This window comes from Rattus rattus, chromosome 15, assembly GCF_011064425.1.
Source record: "Rattus rattus isolate New Zealand chromosome 15, Rrattus_CSIRO_v1, whole genome shotgun sequence".
Classification (NCBI taxonomy): Eukaryota; Metazoa; Chordata; class Mammalia; order Rodentia; family Muridae; genus Rattus; species Rattus rattus.
The window spans coordinates 51,518,370-51,541,326 of NC_046168.1; the positions used below are offsets into that span (position 1 = coordinate 51,518,370).

The window sequence follows — 22,957 nt, forward strand, 5'->3', positions numbered from 1 at the left end:
GGCGCTGAACCCGGCCCGGCGCGTGTCGGCGAAGGAGAGGTCGGACTCGGGAGCCGGCCCGGAGCTGCTCCCGGCGCCAGCTCCCGCTCCTCCTCCTGCTGCTCGCCGCTGCCGCCACCGCCGCGTGGATGCCAAGTACCAGCTTTCCAGTCCCTTCCAAGTTTCCACTCGGCCCTCCGGCCGCAGTCTGCGGGAGCGGAGAAACTTTGCGGCCCGCGCCGCTCGCCGGCGGCACCATGAAGGCGGCCGAGGAAGGTAAGCCCCGCGCCCCTCCCTTCGTCCCCGAGTGCCCTGGCCCTTCGTGCCCGCTCCCCGCGCCCCACACCCATCTCGAGTCCTCCTCCTCGGCCAGGCTGCCGGGGCTGGTCTGCGCGTCCAGGGAGGGGCGCGGGCGTCCAGCCGGACAGCGTGGCACACACTGTGAAGGGTGTCCCCCTGGTGTTTCCCCGGCGCAGCCCAGATTTCTAGCGCGCTTTCTTGCCAATAGGTGTCTCCTCTTCTCTAGCGCGGAGTACTCAAACAGCTTCGGCTGGGGTCTCAGAGATCTCAGCTGGGGAAACTAGATTCACAGGGGTGAGATTTGAGGATGAGGCGCGGTGGGGGCGGGGGTCATCAGAACCAAAAACAAACAAACAAACAAACAAATAAACCCACCCTGGGATGAAGTGAGGCGGCTTTGGAGAGGGAAAGTTGACCCTGCCTCTACCTCAGGAAGGCAAGCAAATCCATGACCAGAAGTATTAAGAGTCCTGCATCCTCCCGAGTGAGTCGAGCCTTAGATGCCTCTCACTAAAAGTAAGGGTTTGGCCAAGTGGTCCCAAGTGGTCCAGGCTTCTAAATGTTTCTCAAGCTTGTGGCCAAATGTTGCATTCAGACAAGAGTTCTGCCTTGGAAAATGCCTTGGGAAAGCTTGAAGAAGGACTGCCGGGTTTGAAGTTGCATATTCTTCCAAGTAAAGAATATGCGCTGGAATCTGCCTTAACCTGGCAGGGCCACAAGAATGGCATGGCCCAGACCTTCTGTCAGGGGCCTTCAAGTCTTCTCAAAAGAGCTAGCAAAATGACTTCTAAAACATTTAGGGTCCTGCAGGTGTCTTTGAAACACCCGGTAAAAGGTGGCTGGCTTTTCAGCAGGGGATAACTTGACCTGTGTAGCGTGGACCCAGGGAACCATGTCTCCTAATTCCTTTTTGGCACCAAAGAAGTTACTTAAAATTACTGAAGGCCAGCTGGATCCCTGCTGGGGCTGGGGCACTCTGATTTACAAGGGCGGCCATCCTTTAGCACTTGGAAGGAAACCTTAGCTTCCTGTGAGCGTCTGATGAGTGGGTCAGGCGGAGGAAGCAGTTCCCAGAGAGTCAGCCCTGGACACCTTTTTTATCTTTAGCCTCAAGAGCCATCAGCTCAACACAAACGGATCCAGATTCTCAGAGCCCAGGTGTCCTGGGTGGAAAGCATTGTGTGAACTTTGAATTAAAGGGGGCAGATATTGTCTCATGCTGCTAACCTCAATTTTTAAAGAGGTCTAAATATTACTAAGTGTTCTCAGGATGAGCTCTTGCTACAAGGAAGGCTACAGTGTTTTTGTTGTGGTCTGGGCTGTGAATTTCTTGACATTTATTTCCACACACATCTGTCAGTCACTTTTTTCTTTTTTCTTCTTCTTCTTCTTCTTCTTCTTCTTCTTCTTCTTCTTCTTCTTCTTCTTCTTCTTCTTCTTCTTCTTCTTCTTCTTCTTCCTCTTCTTCCTCCAGGCCTTTAATGCTCACATTCTTTACTTTCGGGGTTACTGTTCCATTAGTGAAAAAAATCTTCTAAGTTAGGCTTGATGGTGCACCCCTGTAACCCTAGGTGTAATCTCAGCACCTGAGCATGAGTTTGAAGCCAGCCTGGGTAGCAAAATAAGAACCAGGCCTGCCTTGGGCTACAGTGTAAGACCCAGTGTCACAAAACAAAACAATTTTTTTTTTTTTAACAAAGGGAAAAGCTATTGAGTGGAGGGTAGCGGTCATTTCTTGGGTGTAACCTACCTGGAAAAGGACGTTTGACAATGTCCCCGGTGAAGCAGTGGACTGGAGGCATTAATGCCCTCTGACCAAACAATAATGGTCATGTTTTGTAGAGAGCATGTAGATATAACTGAGCTAACTAGAAACTGTGGCCCAGCCTTGAGACAGCCAGACCCAGGTAGGGAAAAGAACTGTACGCTGCAGGTCGGTATCTGCCATGGCTTTGGGCCATGGGGGAAACACCCTGTCCTTCTTGAGCAGGCCTTGATGGGGACACCAGCTGCTCTCTGAGGCCTTCTTCCAGTTTGGTGGGCATTTGGATGGAAGCTGCCTTTGGATATGGCCTGGCCATATTCGAAGGCCTTGTGCTGCTCTGCTCTGAAGAACTCCAAGAAACACAAGCCTGTAGGTAGCCACGGCAGGCGTCAGAGTTGCCTCACACAATGCCCCACGGGGCTCTGCGGGAGCTGAACAAAGCTTGCCCTGTTCTCCAGTTAGTTAGCTTCATGGCATTGTTTCCTAATCCAGATTAGAAAATGCTGCGGCCCTGCACCCTGCTTCATCACACCCAGCTCTGGGGCTGGCCCATTAGCATCTTGCACAGTTGGGAGGACATGGTCCAAGCTAAACACTTCTATCAAGACTGGAGAGTCTGCCGAAGAAGTGGCAGACCAAGCTTCACGCTGTAGGAAGGGCTGGCAAGGGGGCTGGCAGAGGCACAGGCTAGCATTTTAGAAGTCGTTGTGTTGACTGACTCCTGTGTTAGGGAGAAGACACGGAGGGAGCCAGGCCAGCCTCTAAGAGAAAGGCCCTGTGACTTCCTGTTGTCCCAACATCTGGGGGCATATGGCCAGGGGAAGCCAGGTGCTTTGTAACTTTAGGAAAAAGAAAAAAAAAAAAGCTTTCCTCAAAAAGTAGACAAGAAGGTCTGTTTGTGTGTGTAAACTGTGGGAAAGGTGGATAAAAGAGAGATGGAGGCTTTGCCACAGAAAACAGAACTTCCATTTCCCCAAAGGTCAGCAAAAAAAAGGAAACTAAAACAAAACAACCCTCCAACTTGCATCTCAAAGTGAGAACTATTATTAGAAACTAAATCAGGCCAGACCGAACTATAGTTTATCACGGGAGAAAAGCAGCCATTGAAACAGGGTCCTGGGAGAAGTGGTAGCCCACGTGACACTCAAGTTAGCCTCCGGAAAAAAGCCATCCCCCAGAGCCAGGGCTGCAGGGCAGGAGGACACAGGGGACACTTGCATCTGGTGGCAGACACTAATCTCCCTCCTCCTTTCCTTCCTGCCTCCTTCTAGGGCTGGGTTCTGATACTGGCCTCTCCTGCCCTGGCCACCATTTTCCTGATATTCCAGATGTTGGTTTATGTGGTGCCAAGACACCAGGAAAGTTAGAACAAAAAGCTGGGAGGAACAGGAAAAGATGGACGGGGCTCTCCAGGCCCAGCCTCTTCCTTCTGGTTGCTGTGTGCCTGGTACCCTGTCTGAATGGGTAACACCCAGCGCCCGCCCAAAACTCTTTGGGAGTTTTGAAATTACCCCTACTAAAACAGGAGTGTGTGGTGTTTTAGGAGCTGAAAGATTAATGAGGTCGTTAGTGCATGAAAACCAGATTTACTTTGAGTTAGATGCCCACAGAGAGAGATGGCCACCATGGGTAAACTTGAATGGTTCCGAAGCAACTGGGTGCTCTGGAGAGGACAGGCCCCAGGAAACCCCACTGTCATGTTCCTGTCCCTTTCAGATCATTTCTTTAGTAAAGGCAGGGCTAGAAATTGACAGCCCCAGAGTTTTACTGCTTGAAGTTGCAAAGCTCTGAGGTGGGCTGTGGGATGCTTTCCTGAAGGTGGGTGTCCTCTAGTCATTCTGCTCGGGCAGCAACTTGGAAGAAGCCTTAGATGAAGCAAGAAAGGCCATGTTTTGTGGGGGGAAAGAATATATATATGTATGTATACATACATATATATATGTATACATATATATATATATATACACATACATATATTCCTTTTCCTTTCTTTTCGAACTTTTGAACTAATTCAGAAGCTTTGGTCTTTTTCCTGGTGCAGGGGAACAGCAAGACCCAGGGCACCCTCCTTCGGCTGTGGACCGCGCACCACGCTGAACAGGAACCGGGGGACCAGCTGCGACAGGCGGCGGCGGGTCCAGGACCCAGCTCCAGCCCCCGTCGGCCCTTCGCTCGGTCCGGAGCGACGGCGCGGCCCGGCCTAGGCTGTTGCGCTTGCCTGGCAGCGGCCGACTGCGCCTAGGTTGGGGCGCGACGCTCCGGCTGCTGGCAGGGGGCTGGGTTCCTGCGTGGCGGGAGGTATCCTAAGGGAGATCAAGTCCCACGGGAGGCGGGGGCACGGGGGAGCTGCGCGGGGTCCTGTGGGAGAGCGAGCATGTTGCCAAAGGCCGGGGGTGGACGCCGGACCGCGCGGTCCTGCGGGCGCGAGTGGAGCCCAGGCTGCGCTCGGGCTCGCGCGCGGAGTTTATTTAAAACTAGGAAGCCGGCGGCCGCGAGCCGCTTGTTTATGTAAACCCGGAAACACCCGGGGGGACAGGGGCGGGACCGGGGCGGGAGGCCGGGGAGGGGACAGGGGAGGGGACAGGAGGCGGGGGCCGCGTCACGCCGGGGACGCGCGCGAGCGCCGGGCGCACCAGTGCCGCGCGACCCCGACATGACGGGGCTGGAGCAGGACCCGGAGTTCGACTTCGATTTCCTCTTCGAGTTCGATCAGAGCGGCGGGGGCGCCGCGGCCGCAGGTGGGTCCGGCGGGGGGCGGCGGGCGACTGCACCCCGCCGAGGGCCCGAGTTTGCTGAGGTCGCCGGTGCCCGCCCCAACCTGGCACCAGCCGGGACCCCGGGCCGCTGCCTGGCGCAGCCAGGAGCGACGCGGACCAAGTTGCCGCCGGCCGCAAGGAGGCGGGAGGCCACCTGTGGGGCGAGCCTGCCACGCTCACCCGCCGGGCACTTCCTGGCATCCAAGCACCGGGCCGCGGGAGAAGGCTCCCCCTCCTTCCAGGAGGCCCTCACCTAAGGGGAGGCTGTGTCCGGCGCAGGACTTGGACCTCGTAGTCCGGGGACAGATGGTCAGCGGTGCTGCCAGAGGGCGGTCGGAAGCCGCCCTTTCTGAGAGCCCGGCTGCTACCGCCTGGCCCGGGGGACCTGGAGCCAGGAGGCCCGGCCCGGTGCTGACCGCCACCGCCGCTCCCTCAGCAGGAAGGCTCCGCCACTTGGGTTTCCAGTCCACCCCTCAGCAACCAGAACCTGAGAGCTTTCGCTGTCTTTCATTTTCTCTTCTCTGTCAAAAGTAAAGCTTCCAGCTAGGTCAACAATCGTTGTGCTGTTTCCCCAAACTTGATTGTCCTGAACAGTGGCAGCCCATTCCTTGCACCAGTCCCCCTCCAGGCAGTCTCGCTCTTTTCTCCACTTGACTTTCCGTTCCAAGTCGCACACAGCCCCGACGGCGGCGTTCTGTGCTTTCCTTGGGGTCTGCTTCCCAGCCGCAGGGCAACAGAACAGACAGGACACTTGTAGAGCAAAGAACATCTCTGAAACGAGCTTGTCTTGTATCCCATGACACTCACCACCCTTTTTAAAAAGCTAAACATCTTGTCCTCTTTTGAAGTCGAGTTCTCCAACTTGGCTGTCACCACCCAACAACTGTCAAACGTCCTCAATAAGACCCCTTTCTGAAAGCTTTCCCTTCTTCAGGGCCCAGGTTACAGGCTCTGGGGTCAATGGTAGCCAAGGCAGGCAAGACTGAAAGAGAGATAACCTTTGGGAAGAGATCTGGGGCTAGACGTGGAGACCCTTGACAGCTCTTGGCCCTGTTGCTTTGTGGGGTCGGGGTATGGATTTAGCTGCTGTGTCAGTGCATGGGGCATTTTTTTTTTTTTTGAGTTCTCTCCAGAGCTCTCAAGCTCCAGACAGAAGAGCTTACTCTTGACGTCCCCTTAGGGTCTCCATGTTGGATTTGGATGAGTGTGCACCACTGTACTTCTGGTTCCCTTATGATGCCTTTAGCTCCTGTCTGTCTTCCTGGACTCTCCAAGCTACCTGCTGTTTGGGTAGGGCCTCACAGCCTTCCTGTGTGGCCTTGTTTACTCCGAGTGGACAACTGACTACAGGTCCAACACTGGGGACAGACACAAAGATCTAAAGGTGGTATTTGATACCTCATGGTGGCCTGTGGACTGCTTGGGGAGAGGAGAGAGTTACCTGGGAAGTTGCAAACTTGGTAGTCATCTCCATAGACTCAGCACTGAGAGCCTTGAGGGGAAGGTGCTGCACTTCGTTCTGGGGAAAACATCAGTAGATCTGAGTCCCCAGCCCCACCAGAGTCTCCAACTCATAGCTGACCCAGCAGTTCTCACCGCGTCTTTCTGAGCTGTACTGGTGGGACACAGAACAGCAAAGTTGAGATTCGTCTAGGCCCATTCATGGAAGGCACAGAGGAAGTCAGCTTGAGTGGTTATTCATGAAGGAGATACGGTAGGGGCTCTGGCGAGCCCCAGGCTGTTCTTTTGGCCTGGGAAATAGGTGTCTCCTTGAACTTTGGGTGACAAATGTGTTTAGGTGGCCTCCTCCCCTCACACATGTGAGGAACCATGCTCCTCAGACATGCTTGTGAGGGTTTTGCTTTGAAGTCGATCAGGTAGAAAGGTGAAGCCTTGCGTCTCACCGATGCCCAGGCCAGCTGTGACCATAACATAGTGCTCCCTTGCACTCCCTAGAGCTGCACACAGGTGAGTGCTCCCTAGAACTGCAGAGAAGCTGCAGGGACATGCCCGTGGATGTCCCTGTGAGCTGTGAGTCACTGCCTCAGTGAAGTCAAGATGCTACATCTTGACTTCTACTTGGCAAGTGCAAGCCCAGCACTTGCAGGTTGTAGGGCACTGGAGAGAGCCCTGGGCAAGGGGGCCAGCCTCGGGAAGAACGTTTTCTCCCTTTTACAGTATTGAAAGAAGGGCTAGAGAGCGACATGTATAATACAGGTTACACTCGTCATTTTTGAGACAGAGGCAGACAGACAGACAGACTGACTGACTCTGGCTTTTGTCTCTTATTACTAATACTAAATGTTGTTACATTTTATCAATTGTCCAGTTACATTATTTAAACTGCACAGTCATATGAAGTTACTAACAGTAGAACAGGCTCCACGTTATCTGGAACGGGGTCCAAACATCAATTCAGGAAGGACTGAACAATTCTGAGATCAATTACAGAGTTATATTTGAGTCTGCGTCTGGTACTGAACACACAAACCCACGTCATGAAAGAGGACATGGCTACCTCATTGCACAGCCTACCTCCTCAGTGCCCTATGAAGGGGACACGGCCCCTCCCCCAATTCACCCATAGAGGACAGGCTGGGCTGCAGTGGGCCTGGGCGGGGCCTTTGTTGCTCCTACCCCCGTCTTGCTGGTCCTTACTAGGCTGCTAGGAGGGAAGGACTGTCTTCTGTTTTATTTCCAAAGTGCACACAGCAGGTGCCAGTGGTAGAAATACAAAAGGCATTTGTGAGGGGAGCAGAAAGAGAACATTTTAAAGTAAGCAGTCTGGGGCAGAGCAAGACCCGAGTAAGATTCTCTTCTAGGACCAGGCATCCTTCTGTATCCACCCTGCCAACCAGTGGGCTGGGGTCTGTCTTTTGGGGAGAAGGCAGGGCCAAAGTCTCCCCTCTGGGGCTCAGGAAATAGCTGCTTTGCTCGTCAGCTGGGAGGCGGGTGTGCCTGTCCCCGCCCCAGGGCTCCTGTTTTGTAAGTTATTTTGGCCTGACCGCTTAGTTCTGTCTCCGTGGTAACTCAAGAGGAAACTGGCCAAGGCCTGGGCCCAGACAGCTCTGCCCACCAGCTCCAGGCTTAAACAGTGTACCAGTGGAAAGGGGGCTTTTGCCTCATGGGATTCGGAAGAGTTTTTATTCTCTATTTGTTTTCTGCCGAGGGCCATACCTTTTTTCTTTTCAGCAGGATGTGGGGGAGCCTGTGTTGGTTGGTCATTCCCACCACAGGAGTCCATGGGAGGAGTGGGCCTTGCCCCAGGAGCCCCCCAAGAATGCTAAGGTTTGGCGGTTTTGGAAAAGGGCTTTTCTGTCTTTGCCCCACTGAGCTCAAGTTCTATAGATGTTTTAATCAAGGACAAACCTTGATGCCAGCAGGATATGTTAGCTCGGGATCAGGTTTTCAAAAGAAGCCCTCGGCTAAGCAGAGGCACCTTGGAAACCCATGGGAAAGTAGGGCTTTAGTTTGCGCCTGGGGGAATGTCGGGAGGTCTTCGAGGAAAGACTCGGACCCAGACTGGACATAGGACCCTTAGGCGTACTGTAGCGAGCTTACTTGAGGATCATTGGGTGACATTTGCTGCTGCTCCAGCGAGCCCAGATCTCTGCGCTGTAAATCTCCCTTCGGCACATCATTGCATGACAGTATTGAGAACCTGTTGCTGTCTGTCACATGTCAGGACTGACCCAGTCTCCATGCTGTCCCCATTAGGGAGCACCGTCCAATGCACCGAGTAAGCACAAGAACTATGCTACCCCGGAACTGTTTTTGTATTCTTTTATTTCATCCCTAAGTGTGGATGGAGACTTGCACCCTCACCCAAACCCCGAAGGCTCTATGGTTTGTAGAAAGACCAGGGTGGGCGAGCATCGGAGGCCAGGACCTGGCTGGCAAGATTTTCCTGGTTCTATTTCTAGCTTCGAGTCCCACAGTGCAGCTCCAGGAAAGGCTTAAAACGGTGAAAGTTGGCTCTGATGCGTTGTGCTCTGCGAACAATGAGTTTGGGTGGGGGCTCCGAAGGCCATGCCGATGGCAGTGCCACACAGCATGTGGTGTGGCAGACACACAACATTTTCCTCACCCTAGGTAAAATACCAAGTGCCCTGAACTAGAGCACCTACAGAGGGATTTCCCAGCAGGAGCCACAGATCTCCTGGTGGGCAGCAGGCATTCTCCACATGCCTTAAGAGGACAGACACCAGGTGCTGTTGTGGCGTGCAATGCCCTGGTATAGCTGCAGGAAGACCAGCTTGTCCAGTGTGCTGAAGCTGGTGGGAGCTGGCCAGCACCTTAGCTGCACCACTGTGGAAGACTGAATGCCTCAAGGTGATGGCTGCACCTTCCTTTTAGTTACCTGACAGAGACATAACAGACCTGTGGGAGGTCTTGTGCTTGTCTACCATGGTCTCCTACACTTCAAGTTCACTGACCCATTCAGCAAAAGCCAGGCTGCCAGGCACCTCAGCATCTGATGTTACGTAATCAGCCCCAATGTCTCAGGATTGGTAAGGAATTTCCTGGGAAGCTGGGCATTCCCGATTGACCCAATGAGTGAACCCTTTGAAGTGGAAGTTGGTGCATGTGGAGGGCTAGTCCTGCCCCCTCTGGTCCAGGCTTTGTAGCAAGAGAGAGAGCTCACCATGGAGTCAAGTGGGCACTCTTGCTCCAGAGGACTCTGAGGAGAGGGCAGATGGTTCTCGCAGACTGGTTCTAGGCATTTAAGCTTTTGTTTTGGACTTTGACCCAGGGAATCCAAGTGTGAGCTAATTGGTTTTGCTTTTAATGTGTTGTTTTTGAGAAAGGGTCTTGTGTTGTCCCAGGCTAGTCTCAGACTCACCGTGTAGCGGGATAGCTTCTAATTCCTCATCTCCTGCCTCCACTTCCTGAGCGCTGGGCTTATGGGTAAATATGTGTGCATATGTGATGCTAGGCATTGAACCCAAGACTCTTTGAAGGCTAGTCAAGTGCTTCCTGACCGAGCTGTATCCCAACCCCCATTTCTGTTTTTTAATAAATGGTTTATGGATTTTTTTTCTTTGCCCTGTTGAATCATATCTTATTCAAACATTTTGGTTAAAGTAAAGGCCACTCTTGTAACGTCCCTGGGGCCACGTGTCTTTTCCACAACTTCCTCTTCTGCATCTGGCTGGACCCAGAGAGAGAGAGAGAGAGAGAGAGAGAGAGAGAGAGAGAGAGAGAGAGAGACCTCCTCCTTCCTCATTCTCTGGGCCTCAGACGCCCTGTTGCTAAGACAGACCCGAGGAGACAAGCAGAGATTTGCCGTATGTCTACCTGATGCCATTTTTCTGGAATCTTCCAGTACCCCAGGCGGCCGAAGCCTTAGCCTAAACACTGAAGCAGGGGTGTCAAGGCTGGACTTAAACTTGGCTTGTTGCTAGGACTTTCTAGAGAACTCTTCCAATTTTCCCTTCCCTTCAACAGAAGGTGGTCAGCTGTGGGGCCAGCCCTGGTCTGGATTAAATAGGAATCTTTCACTTGGGCGAGAGAACACAGGAACCGGGCCCTGCCCAACTGCAGGTGTGCCTCCTTTGGAACCTGGCAGCTCAAGGCCACGTAGGACTGGTTTGGGTCTTCAGCATCTGGAGATCTGGACAGGCACTGGGCTCAGCCTTCCCCGTGTGTGCACAGCTGCTATGCTGCCCATGTCTCCCATGATCCTTAGCCTCGAACTTCCTTTTCTTCTGGAGTTGGGTTCCCTTAAGATGAAACGGATTTTTTTTTTAAAGATGCATTTAATGTGTGAGTGTTTTGCCTACATGTGTAGATATATACCACAGACGTGCCTGCAAAGGTCAGAAAAGGGCATCGGAACCCCTGAAACTAGAGTTACAGATGGTTGTAAACCATCATGGGAGTGCTAAGAACTGAGCCCAGGTCTTCTGAAAGAGCGACAAGTGTTTCTAACCGCTAAGCCCACTCCAAACCCGGAAGCCCAGTGTTGTGCGTTGGCAGGCTTCATACAGCACACAGAGCTCTAGAACCATGAGGCAGCATACACCATTGGCAAGACTTGACTTCCCAAGCAGATGAGCTGCCTGCATGGGGCCTCTGAGGCCATCTTACCTGGGTGCTGTCTGGGCAGCCCATGACACCCATATGGTACGGGTGCCACCACTCTCGGGATGTGTTCCTGGAGCACCTTCGTTTAGAAGTGGTGCCTCTGGCAGAAGTTTGAATTGCTGTGCTGTGTGCCCAATATCTGCTGGAGACCGTGCCCTGGGCTTTGGTATCGAACCCTTCTGAACCGTGGTGGTACTGAGGCCCAGAAGGCTGGAGAACAGCGCACAGATGATGTAATCCCGAGGGGCCCCTTTAGGCGATGAGCGGGTGGGGTCATGAAGGACACGCCCATCTGTGGGTGGTGGTGGGTGTGTGAATTTCTGAAGACCTTGGGAGATGCCCAGAAGAGGCCTAGCTGGATGTGAATGCAGCAAGACAGAGAGCTACTTCCTGACAGAGGCGTGCTTCAGAGGGTGTGGTACCTCAGGCAGTACCAAGCCAGAAATCCAAGTTCAGAGGTGAGGCGGAGCAAAGACACAGGCGTTCTTCCAAGACTGTGAGACACCAGCATCAAAGAAAGGAATGCTGGGATCAATCCTTCCTCCCTTTTATCAATACTGTAATTAGCAATAGCGTGGTGACATGTTGGGGTCCTCACTCTACACTTCCTGCCTTTGATTGACTAGTTAAGAACTGACTTCTTACCCAAAGATGAGCAGATGCTGGCCACATCTTCTGGGCTGTGGAACACTGACTGTACTTTTCCATAGAAAGTTCTAGATTGGGAAGTGCTGGGCCACCTCAGGGAGATCTCTCCAGCAATGTCTTTCTTTGTGTCTGTCATCTGTATGGGACAGAAAAACATAGGATGCACAGAGAACTCTCTTCTCTCTTATTTTCTCCTCCATGTGTCTCTCTCTCTCTTCCTCTTCTTCTTCCTCCTCTTCTTCTTCCCCCTCCTCCCCCTCCTCCTTCCCCCTCCTCTTCTTCCTCCTCCTCTCCCCCCTCCTCCTCCTCCCTCCTTTTGCTGAAATGAATGTTTAGAAAGCCTTTGGTGAGAACAGCAGAGCAGACAGCTCTGGGCATAGGTATCTGGTACTGCTGCTCTTGAATAGGGTCCCTGGTAACCTGTTCCAGACTCTTCAGTTGGTGACCTCACAGAGGAGCCAGACCATCTTTTGGGCTCACCAACCAGCCTTCAGTCTTTAAGCTTTTGTACTTGAACCTGTCTCCTATCTTTATCAACTGGGATCATTGGCACTAGTGTTCTTTCTCATTATGTACTACGGACAGCCTGTACCACCGATCAGTCTTCCCTGGGGCTGCATTTTGGGGGAGTGGAGTGGCCTGTGTCTGTTGTCTGAGGCTGGGTTACTTAGCTGGACATGAAGCGGGGTTACTGGCAGTGGACAGCTCTGCAGTCAGGTCCAGTGCTTATAGAATCAACCTGAGCTTAGGAACCCAGCAAAAACCTCTAGTAAAGTCCCAGATGCCACCAGCCACCGATCCCGTCTCTCCAGAAGTGTTACTCTCTCTAGAAAGTGGCTTTTGTTTAGAACAGTGTCATTTCAGTGTTAGGCTCCAGCCTCCTGGGACATGGTGCTTTCGTATGACAAGGACCCTCCAACCACAGCCTTGGTTAGTGAATCCACTGGGCACAGATGCAGGTCCCTGCCTTGCGTTGCTTCTGATGCCTCTAGCTGTCCCCATTCTCCTCTTTGTCTCGGTTCAGGCCTTGCCAGAGGGTCTCTGTGACCCAGGGATGGAGAACTAACTGCAGCATGTCCTCTCGCTGGAGTGGGACACTGGAGTGGGACTCTTGTCCACCTCATAAAGAGGCTGCTGTGTACCCAGAGGGTTTGTGGGCCGTCTGCACAGGGACGGTCGAAGACTGGGAGTGAGCAATCGTGGAAACTTCCTAACCTAGCTGAGGCCTGGCCTGCTCCTCTACAAAGCATCTTAGGGTTTGGCTGGTGCCTGGAGACCATGATATTTCTGGAGTTTTCCCTTGTTGGTTTCTGAGCCAGGGCTCAGCAGAGAGCAGCGTCGTCCTTGAACACAGCATCTCCCAGCCAGTCACTGAAGCCTGGCTCGGATCTAGGACTTCCTCCGGCTCATTTCCATTATTCAGAGACCTGGAACTGCTTGTCTGCAGACACATGAGAATGGGCTCTGCGATGCGAGAGCCTCTCCCAATAAGAAATCCAGAAGCATGGCTTTCCTGTTGAGTACTAATTATAACAATGACTTTTTAAACGTGCTTATCAGAGTATAATTAGCACACAATGATTGCGAGATCTAGGGCGTGCCTTAGAAGCATCTGTTTTGTTTTAGAAGTTCTGGAAGGTAGATTTCCAGGGACCAGCCAGCCTCAGGTAGCTACAAGAGCGACCTTAGAATCCATATTGCCATCCTTCCTTCGGGTATGTTCTTCGGAGTCAAACATTTGGCCTGCTTGGTGGTCATTTGCTTCTTAAAACCTATTTAAACACCTGGATCCCTACGTCTGAAGCGCCTCCCTCCACCGACATACCACCGTTCTTCCTCCTTCCCTCTGCAGTCTGTCTAGCTGCTGTCCATCCTTCCTTCTGCCGCTGTCCATCCATCGCCTGCCTCTCAGGTGCTAGTCTGTCTACTCATGAGACAAAATGAACACGCGAGGTGGAATCTGAAATAGCCCTGCCTCGCTCAGCCTTTGAGATACCAGAACTGCAGAAGTGTTGTGCTGGGCTGTGTTTGAGGCTCTGCAGACAGCCGTGAACCATGGGGCAGGCACGTTTCTTGCTGCTATGGAAGCTGGCTTCTGTTGGCCAGAGATGGATAGATAAAACTTTGTGTTAACTTGTGATATATGCCAGAGAGAGGGAGGAAGAGAGAGGGGGAGGGGAGGAGGAGGAGGAGGAGGAGGAGGGGGGAGGAGGAGGGGGGGGGAGGGGGGGGGAGGGGAGGGGAGGGGGAGAGGTGCAACTCAGCTATTGGGTAAGGATTTGAAATCACAACTGGCTAGGGGATGTGGAGTTTGAATAGAGAGTAGACAGTAAGTCAGCCCTGTGACATTAGGCGGGGGACATCTGTCTGAAGAACGCTGCTGTGCCAGTATAGAGTAAGGTCTGTAGTCTAGCAGGAGGCCTTGCAGCAGTCTGACCTCAGGACATTCCCAAAGGCTACGCCTATGGCCTGGAGTCCTCAGGGCTGGCACCAGGTCTTGGGTTCACTGCCTTTGTGAGTATGTGCTTCCTGCTGCTCACTGGCCTCACGGCTGTCTCTTCTTCTTTCTTCCAGAACACTACAGTTATGCGTCCCCTAGCGTCACCTCAACTCTGCCCCTTCCCACAGCACACCCCGCCTTGCCAGCGGCATGCCATGACCTCCAGACGTCCACCCCGGGCATCTCAGCTGTTCCTTCAGCCAATCATCCCTCTGGTTATGGGGGCGCTGTGGACAGTGGGCCTTCAGGATACTTCCTGTCCTCCGGCAACACGAGACCCAACGGGGCCCCAACTCTGGAGAGTCCTCGAATTGAGATCACCTCCTATCTGGGCCTTCACCACGGCAGCAACCAATTTTTCCACGACGTGGAGGTGGAAGACGTACTTCCTAGCTGCAAGCGGTCACCATCTACAGCAACCCTGCACCTGCCCAGTCTGGAAGCCTACAGAGACCCCTCCTGCCTGAGCCCAGCCAGCAGCCTGTCCTCCAGGAGCTGTAACTCTGAGGCGTCCTCCTATGAGTCCAACTATTCATACCCGTACGCATCCCCCCAGACCTCTCCATGGCAGTCACCCTGTGTGTCTCCCAAGACCACGGACCCAGAGGAGGGCTTTCCCCGAAGCCTGGGTGCCTGCCACCTGCTGGGATCGCCAAGGCACTCCCCATCCACCTCTCCTCGTGCAAGCGTCACCGAGGAGAGCTGGCTCGGTGCCCGTGGCTCCCGGCCCACGTCCCCCTGCAACAAGCGCAAATACAGTCTCAACGGCAGGCAACCCTCCTGCTCACCACACCACTCACCCACACCGTCCCCCCATGGCTCCCCTCGGGTCAGCGTGACGGAAGACACCTGGCTTGGTAACACCACCCAGTACACCAGCTCTGCTATTGTGGCGGCCATCAACGCCCTGACCACTGATAGCACCCTGGACCTGGGTGACGGTGTCCCTATCAAGTCTCGAAAGACAGCCCTGGAGCACGTGCCCTCTGTGGCCCTCAAGGTAGAGCCGGCTGGGGAAGACCTGGGCACCACACCGCCCACTTCTGACTTCCCACCCGAGGAGTTCGCCTTCCAGCACCTTCGGAAGGGTGCCTTTTGTGAGCAGTATCTGTCGGTGCCACAGGCCTCGTATCAGTGGGCAAAGCCCAAGTCTCTATCCCCAACGTCATACATGAGGTAAGCAGCTTCCAAGTAGAGTTGGGCATATGGGTAGGGGTAGGGGGTGTGGCTATGTTAGAGAAGAGCCTGCCCTGGCTTCTCTTTGGAGATAATGGAATTATGAGAGACCCCTCTGTCTCCTCTTGTGGTGACGGCTATCACCGCCTGCCTATCCCTCTTCGGAGGACGTCTTGAACTAGATTAGGGGACCCTAACTTTTGGAGGCCGAGTTCAAAGGTGTCAGGGTCGCAGCACCTGAGTGCCTTGCTGCCCCATAGCTTTGCTTATAGCGAGGTTCCTCACACAGGCACAGCTGTGTTGGGAGTAAGCGAGTGAGGCAGCCATCCCCCTGTGTGCATTCTGCCTCCTGCTCCCTGCTCGCCCACTTCCTTTCTATGCCTTCATCGCTATCACCACACTGGGGCAGATGGGCCCCTCAGCTCCTCAGTCCCTCAGAGCAGCGAGCTCACCAGTGTTCCAACGACAGCACAGCCTCCCGGGAGAGCAGCGCAGTCTTTCTGGCCGTCTGCTAACAGGGAGCGAGAGTGTGCTACAAACCCCTAGTCTCGAGCTGTTGGCTTTTCTTTTTAACGGGATGCAGGGCTCCTTGCCATTCACCGGCTCCATTGAACCAGCTCAGTGCCTTTATTTTGAACTAAACAGCTTTCCTGTCAGGTGTGCCACGTGTGACACCTGGCAGCCTTGCTTTCTGCTCCAGAGTTTTCCATTGAGGCATTAAAACATCCACGCGGGCTGTTGGATGTGCATGTGAAGTCAGTAAGGATGTATCCGTGAACTAAGGCACCTGCGGCTCCCAGAGGGCTGGCCATGTCATTAGAGCATGTCAGGAGCCCAAAATCCATAAAGAACTCTTGTGCCCAACATGTCGTCATTATGACCTTTATTTAACTACAACCAAGAATATTTCAACGCTGGCCCCCTCTCAGCTCGGCCATCAGCATCACACTCTTAATTTGCGGTGCGTGGAGAGCGAGGGTCATTGTTGCGCATAGAGACTTAATGGAAGAACTCCTGAGATCTAGGGAAGAGAAATGTAACGAAAATACACCAGGAGGCAGAGCAGCAAAAGCTTTTTAAAGTTAAGATCAGGGCTGGAGAGATGGCTCAGGGGTTAAGAGCACTGACTGCTCTTCCAGAGGTCCTGAGTTCAATTTCTAGCAACCACACGGTGGCTCACCACCATCTGTAATGGACCCCGATCTTCCGGAGTGTCTGAAGACAGTGACAGTGTACCTTGTACGTACGTAAAGTTAAGATCAGACACACACATGCATGGTAAGCTGCAGGCACACACGTGCGTCTCATGTGGGCCTGGAGTGACAGTCGCCTGGCTTTTACACCAGGCACATGTTCTCCCCCAGCTCAGGAGCTGGAAGCTCAAACTGAAGGATGTGTGGTGGCTGGTTCCTCCTCCACGCTACCCTGGCTTACGCTAGCTATCAACCCTACCCCCCACCCCCACCCCACCCTGCCCTGGGCCACAGCCATTCAGTCCCTTAAGCACCTCAGACCTGGATCTAGGCTCATGCAAGTGATGCCAACTTGGTCACCTTTAAAGGTCCTTTCTCCCTCATGAGGTGCTGGGGCTAAGAGTACAAATTAGGATCTTGGGGACCATGGCTACCTATATTATTTTTTTCTGGGAAATGGCAAAAATGTCTTCAAACATAAAATCCACCTTTTCTTTTCTTTTCTTCTTTGTTTTTTTGTTTGTTTCGTTTTCTTTTGTTTTGTTTTATTTTGGTTTGTGTGTTTTTTTTTTTATCTTCTCAGAGACTATGCTGAGCATTTCTGGTGGCCCACAGCTGGCTACCTGCCCATCCCAGCCTGCCAGTGGTACAGCCCCTGGAAAGCAGTTGCTGTGTTTTTCCCTCTACTTAGGAGCATTGACCGTGGCCCAGTGGCCTGTGATCCCCTGGTCTTTATCTCATGGTCTCAGAGCCCCTGGGGTGGCTGTGGTGCCATTACATTCCTATGAGCTTACACAAACAAACACCGCCCCATCCTGGGGGTTGAAGTTCACCTTTTCCCACTGTTTTGGTTCAAAATATGTTTCCTGGTCCCTTTTAATGGGTTTCCATAAACTCACCAATGTCTGCTCTAGGCAGCTGGAAGCTCTGGAGGGCATGTGATGATGTGGAGTGTTTGGGCTCTCACCGTGAAGAAGCTAGCATCACCTCCCCACAGATGCTCTTGGTGGACAAGCACCAGGCAGCGGGGACTTGGAGGTCCCCCTGAAAGGCTGTGTTCACACACGTTCTCTAGAGTAGGGCTGGAGAATTCCCACAGTGTGAATCCACCTCCACGCCCAGCCGGGCACTGTGTCCTCTCCAGGATTTCCACTCCATCCAGCCTAGAAAGAACACACCGCGGGCTTCCCGCGGAGCGGAACTCCTATTGTTCTGGGGCCATTTTACTTTAGGGATTTTGATGTTCTTTTCTGTGGTACCCACTCCCTCTCCTATTCAGGGCGCTCCAGTCAGCTCCACAGAACAGGGCAAGGAATGGCACCGAGCTCTCGCTACCACTGAATTGAGTTGTATTTGTGAAGCTAATAAGGACAGGGCGAAGGCTTTCACTGTTTCAGATGCAGGCTCTAACGGCCTGTTGCTGTGGGAAACTGGCACAGAGGTCGTGGGAACTTGCTTGAGCCTCGCCGATGGCAGATACCTTCTGTGCAGGTAGAGCCACCGAGTATGTCCCTGCTGAGCGTGGGTAGGAACAGTCCAGGAGGGACAGTGTGGGACAGCGTGCTGGCACCCATAGGTGGGAAGGGTGTGTGTCAGAGCACGCGCATCTGGAGGTGACAGTTTACATGAGATGGTTCCTGGATATAGTTCTCAGAGGGTAGCTTTTAGGGAATTGTGTGTGGTTGTATGTACGTATGTATGTATGTACGTACACGTGTGTGTACATGTGTGCATGTGTGCACATGTGTGCATGCATGTGTGCATGTGTGTGTCTGTGTGAGTATATGTGTGTGTATGCACATGCACGCATGCATGTGTATGTGTGCATGTGTGCATATGTCTGTGTCTATGTATGCTTGAGAGCACATGTGGAGGTCATAGGTTAACTTTGGGTGTCTTCTTTATTTCTCCCCACCTTCTTATCTGAGACAGCATCCCTTATTAAATATGAAACACACCAACGTGCCTAGGCTGGTGGGCAGAGAAGCTCTAAGGATTCGCTTGCTTGCTTTCCTACTCAGAGTGCTGTGGTTACAAATGCGTCCCACAGCACCCCGCTTTTATGTGACATCTGGGGACCCAAGGTCAGGTCCTCGTGTTGACATAAACAACGGGCATTTCACCAACGCCCTCCATCCACAGCCTCTTTAGAGAACTTTCATATTAACCCAAGAGAACTGAAGTTTAGATGGCCGTTCATCGATCCATTCCATCCTGAGCCAAGACTTCACAGAACACAGAGCTCGGGTCAGCTCTGCACAGTAGCATTTTCTCTCCTTCTGAGACAGGCCCATGGGAAGTGTCTAAATGTCCCCAGCCAGCATGATCCCTGGACTTGGCCTATAGAAAGGCAAAGTTACATGAGGAATCCGGAGAAAGAGGAACTGGTTTGGGGCTAGCGGAAGCGTTTCAACTAAGTGCGTCCGTGACACTGAGGCACATTCGCTGAGTTAGGTCGGCCATTGCTTTCTAAAGGATAGAACTCCCAGGGGGTGGGGCAGACTTGGCAAACAACAGCTTTTACTCAGACAGCGGCTTGGTTCAGATGATAAGGGGCTGGCACTGCGTTCAAATCAGTTTAGGTCAGACCCTGTTTCTTTCGGGTTTTGGCTGTGATGTTGGACGCCTTGATGATACCAGTGGCTTTGATGACCCACACAAGGGCTAGCTTCAAAAGGTCTGACAAGTCCTCTTGCATTTGAGGTTATCAGAAGAGCTCAGCGTTTATCCTAAGTGGGAATAAGATAAAATATGCCTGTGGATGGGTCACGATAAATCCGGTTCTTACCTTCCTCCACACTTGCTTACCACTCTCATCTGGGGATTTTCGGTTTGGACAGCTGTTCAGTGAATCTGGTGTCCCCATAGCCTGGGGAAGGCACGGTATCAGTGAAAGATAGTTTTGGCTCCTGGGTCCTCAGGTCCTTAGGGGTGATGGCCCACCTCAGAGCTCTGTTGGCCAAATTGTACCTCTGACATCTGCCAAGAATATACATGTCTCTGGCTCTCGTGGGCTCGTTGGGTCCATAATGGTTGTAGATTGGATGCAAGCAAGAGTCTAGGAAGGCCCCGACTCTCTCTAAAACACAGGAGGGCAAGCGAACCAGTGGCCACGGTGCATAGTGTTCAAAGATAGGTCTTAAGTGGAACTTACTGACTGGGAAAAGTTAGTGCCTGGTTAGTTAGTTAGTTAGCCTATGTGAGGGCCCACATAGACTGCCAGCCCCACCCAGCAGGTGACAGGCACAGACAAGGCATCCAGGCAGAGGCTCCGGTGGGAAAGAAGGAGGTTGCGACAAGTGGGTCCACAGTCATGTGCTTTGTGGTCTCAAGAGATATCTGTTGTTTCTTCTTGGCTTTGTGATTGGCCTCTGATGTCCCTGCCCCAGTTTGCAGAGCAAGCTGCCAGCCTCACTAGGTGGGGTACCATACCCATCTTCCTAGAGACCCTGGATATCCCTGGAGACTTGGAGAAGGAGGAGGAAGGGCTAGTTTGGGACTGGGAAGAAGTGTCTGTCATCCTAACCACATCTTAGGGAGGCTTTGCAGAGAAAGAAGCATCAGGCTGTGTCAGGTCTCCGTCCGGCTACCTCATCACTGACAAAACCAAGGTGGTCCCTTGTGAACACGCCCAGATGCTAACTGATAAAACCAGGGCAGACGCTATGGCTGACCCTAAAGCCTGAACCCCGTGTAAGCTCTGTGTGCTCCTCACTCTTAGTTGTTCTGTGGAGTCAGCCCTCGAATGTGCTCTATGCTCTATGGGGGCAGCAGGCGCTCCAGAGCAGGATTGAACCTATCCCTCCTTGGAAGGACATAGTTGGGGGAGGGGGAGCTTCAGAGCCAGAGCCTGAGAACTCACAGACCCTAGAGAATAGGACTGTCTTCTAGGGCCTTTGGGGTTATGGATGCCACATATAAGACCTGGGAGGTTTGTCTATGGAATTCTCTATTCACTCCCCTCGTGCCTCTGCCGAGGTACAGGGTGACTGAGAGGCTGGTTCCTCATGTCCGTTCACAGTTTGATACTTGGAGAATGGGCCTTGCCTCATTCTGCCTGGAAAGCTAGCCTGGTGTTTGTTCGGACTTTCAAGGAGGCTGTGAACTCGAAGCTCTGTCAGTATGGGGGCTGCTGGCCTTTGGTTTTCCTTTGAGCATTCTGTAAAGAAAGCGGAACTCGTGCACTTCCTCCTTTTGGGGGAGAGCAAGATGACATCAATCTTTGAGGCTTTGAGCTCAGGCTTTTCAAGTGTAACCATCTAGACTTAATTGTTGCCAGTCTCAGAATATTCAAAATGTAACTTTATGTCCCCAGGAGGGCGAGTAGGCTGTGTCTGTTCTAGGTTGTTCTGTCAGGTCTGGGACTATTCTGCCTCTGCTGCCTTCCCCCGTCTGAATTTTAAGACTTCCCATATTGCTAAGAGACCTGACTGGGAGGAAGTGTCTAAGGCCACATGCCCCAGTGACCACAAATGAAGCAGTCATGTTTCTGCTCACATGCTTTATCTGAGGAAAGTTGTGGGAAGTCGTTGGTAGTTACAGTTGGGGGTTGCCTGTGGAGCGACATCTCTGCCTAGGGATGAAACCCAGCTGGAGACAATGGTGTGGTGTGGTGTGGTGTGGTGTGGTGTGGTGTGGTGTGGTGTGGTGTGGTGTGGTGTGGTGGTGTGTGGGTGTGGTGTGGGGGTGTGGGTGTGGGTGTGGGTGTGTGGGGGTGTGGGTGTGTGCATACATGCATGTGTGCCTGAGTGTGTGAGTGTGCATGTACGGGGAAGTGCAGACCAGAGGACAACATCAGCTGTCATTCCCTAGAGAATGAGACAGACGGATGGACAGACAGAAAGACTCTTTTTGGTCTGGAGCTTGCCAAGCAGGCTAGGCTAGCTTGCCAGGGAACAGCAGAAAGGAATCTACCTGTTTTCTGCCTTCATGGGTCTGGCTTTATTTTTTCCCCTAGATTGTGGGTTCTGGGGACTAAACTCATCCCTGTGCTTGCAATGCACTTTGCTAACGGTGCCATCTCCATGGTCCCTTGTCTGTCCTTTTGCCATCTACTCTGAAACCCCTTCTGGGGGCAGGCATCGCCGTACTTGGAATAGTAGGCAGGGAAGCTGCATCTGGGGTAGGATTAGGAGAACACTTACCAGATCTCCTGAAGTCCCACGTCCAAGGGACTATTACAGACCTTTGCCAGGTGAATCGCCCATAAGGCAGAGAGGACTCACCTGCCATAATAGCTTAGACAAGACGTGTGTCACTGTCAACGATGGCCAGTGTTCCAGCCCCGTTGGAAGGTTTCCTTTGGGACATGGTGATCATGTGCGTGTATTCTTCCGATGCAAGCATCACCAGGAGGTTTGGTATAGGACTGGCCATGCACCTTGTTCCTGCATAGACTGGCCATCCAGCTCTACACCTGCTTTATAAACTGCTGCTTCCAGAACAGGAGCCACTTGGGTTGCCCAGATGAGCATGACATAGACGGAGACCTGTGCAAATGCCCAGCTTAACTCATGCAGCTGACTGTGGCTGTGTGTCCAAAGTCCCAGGCCAGCTACAGGCGGTAACTTTCTATGATGACCTTGCTTTTGCTGGAACCAGAACTTAGAATCTAGAAACCCAGGGCAGCTCTTGACACTAATGGCCTAGAATTCCTAAGCTAGGAAGGGAGCTGAGGCACGTTGCATAGGGGTCACATGGCAGTTGTTAATTCTGCAGGAGGCAGAACCTCGGCTGCGCGTGCAGGGTTCTCCAACCCTGGGCCAGGGTGTCCAGACTGTTCTGCGTCTCATGATCACTGAGGAACATCTGCCTCACGACAGCTCAGGGAGTCATGGCTGACGGGAGGGAGCGTGCTTCAAACAACCATAAATGGCAGTGGCTTCCCTGCAGGTGGCCACCTTATTGAACAGAATGAACCGACTTTCAGAACTTGACTGGCAACTATTTCCGCCCCACTGGGACACCAAGAGATGTAGGACGAGGCAGAAGTCTTCTGTGACTTCGGTGTGCTCTGTCCGGTGTTCGCCTGCGCGGTGTTCCAGATAGTGTGTTAGTTTGTTTCAGTTTTCATTTTTCATAAGTAACGCCGCGTGGCAGGTGTGGCCTAAAGCATTCTCATGATTAAAACATCAGCGATACGAGTCTGGGTCGGCTGCAGCTGCTAGGCCGTCGCTCGGTGGCTAGAGAAAAGCACGGTGTAGAAGAGGAAGCTGGGTGCACAGGAGAAATGCAGGGTATGCAGAAGTCGAGCCTGCCCCGGGGCAGGAGGAGCAGGAGAGGCTATGCAGTTCCTTTCTCACAAAAATCCTCTTGGGAAATATTCTCCATCTGTCCTCCCTGTTTTCTTTATTCCTTCTCATCCAATCTGAAACAGGTAGACAGGGCAGAGACCCTTCTAGGGTCTGGCTGGAAACCCAAGAGCCCAGGTCTCCTAGCACCTGAGATTCAGCCTGGCTCCTGCGCTCTGTCCTCCACTCGCCCAGGGCCCAGGTGGTAAGAGTAATCCTAATAATGATGGGATAGCAAGCCTCGGAGGGTCGATCTGGAGCTT

At 52.8% G+C, this 22,957-nt stretch overlaps 1 protein-coding gene across 1 annotated transcript in view; it reads left to right on the plus strand.

Annotated features, from left to right (window-relative positions):
* The first annotated feature begins 4,653 nt into the window (after window positions 1–4,653).
* The window catches only part of Nfatc1 (nuclear factor of activated T cells 1), a 105,583-nt gene continuing 87,279 nt past the window's right edge, over window positions 4,654–22,957 (plus strand). The window contains exons 1-2 of the mRNA XM_032885878.1: window positions 4,654–4,782; window positions 14,110–15,211. Of these exons, the coding sequence (XP_032741769.1) occupies window positions 4,698–4,782; window positions 14,110–15,211 (1,187 nt within the window). The 5' untranslated portion in view covers window positions 4,654–4,697. The remainder of the gene's footprint in view (window positions 4,783–14,109; window positions 15,212–22,957) is intronic.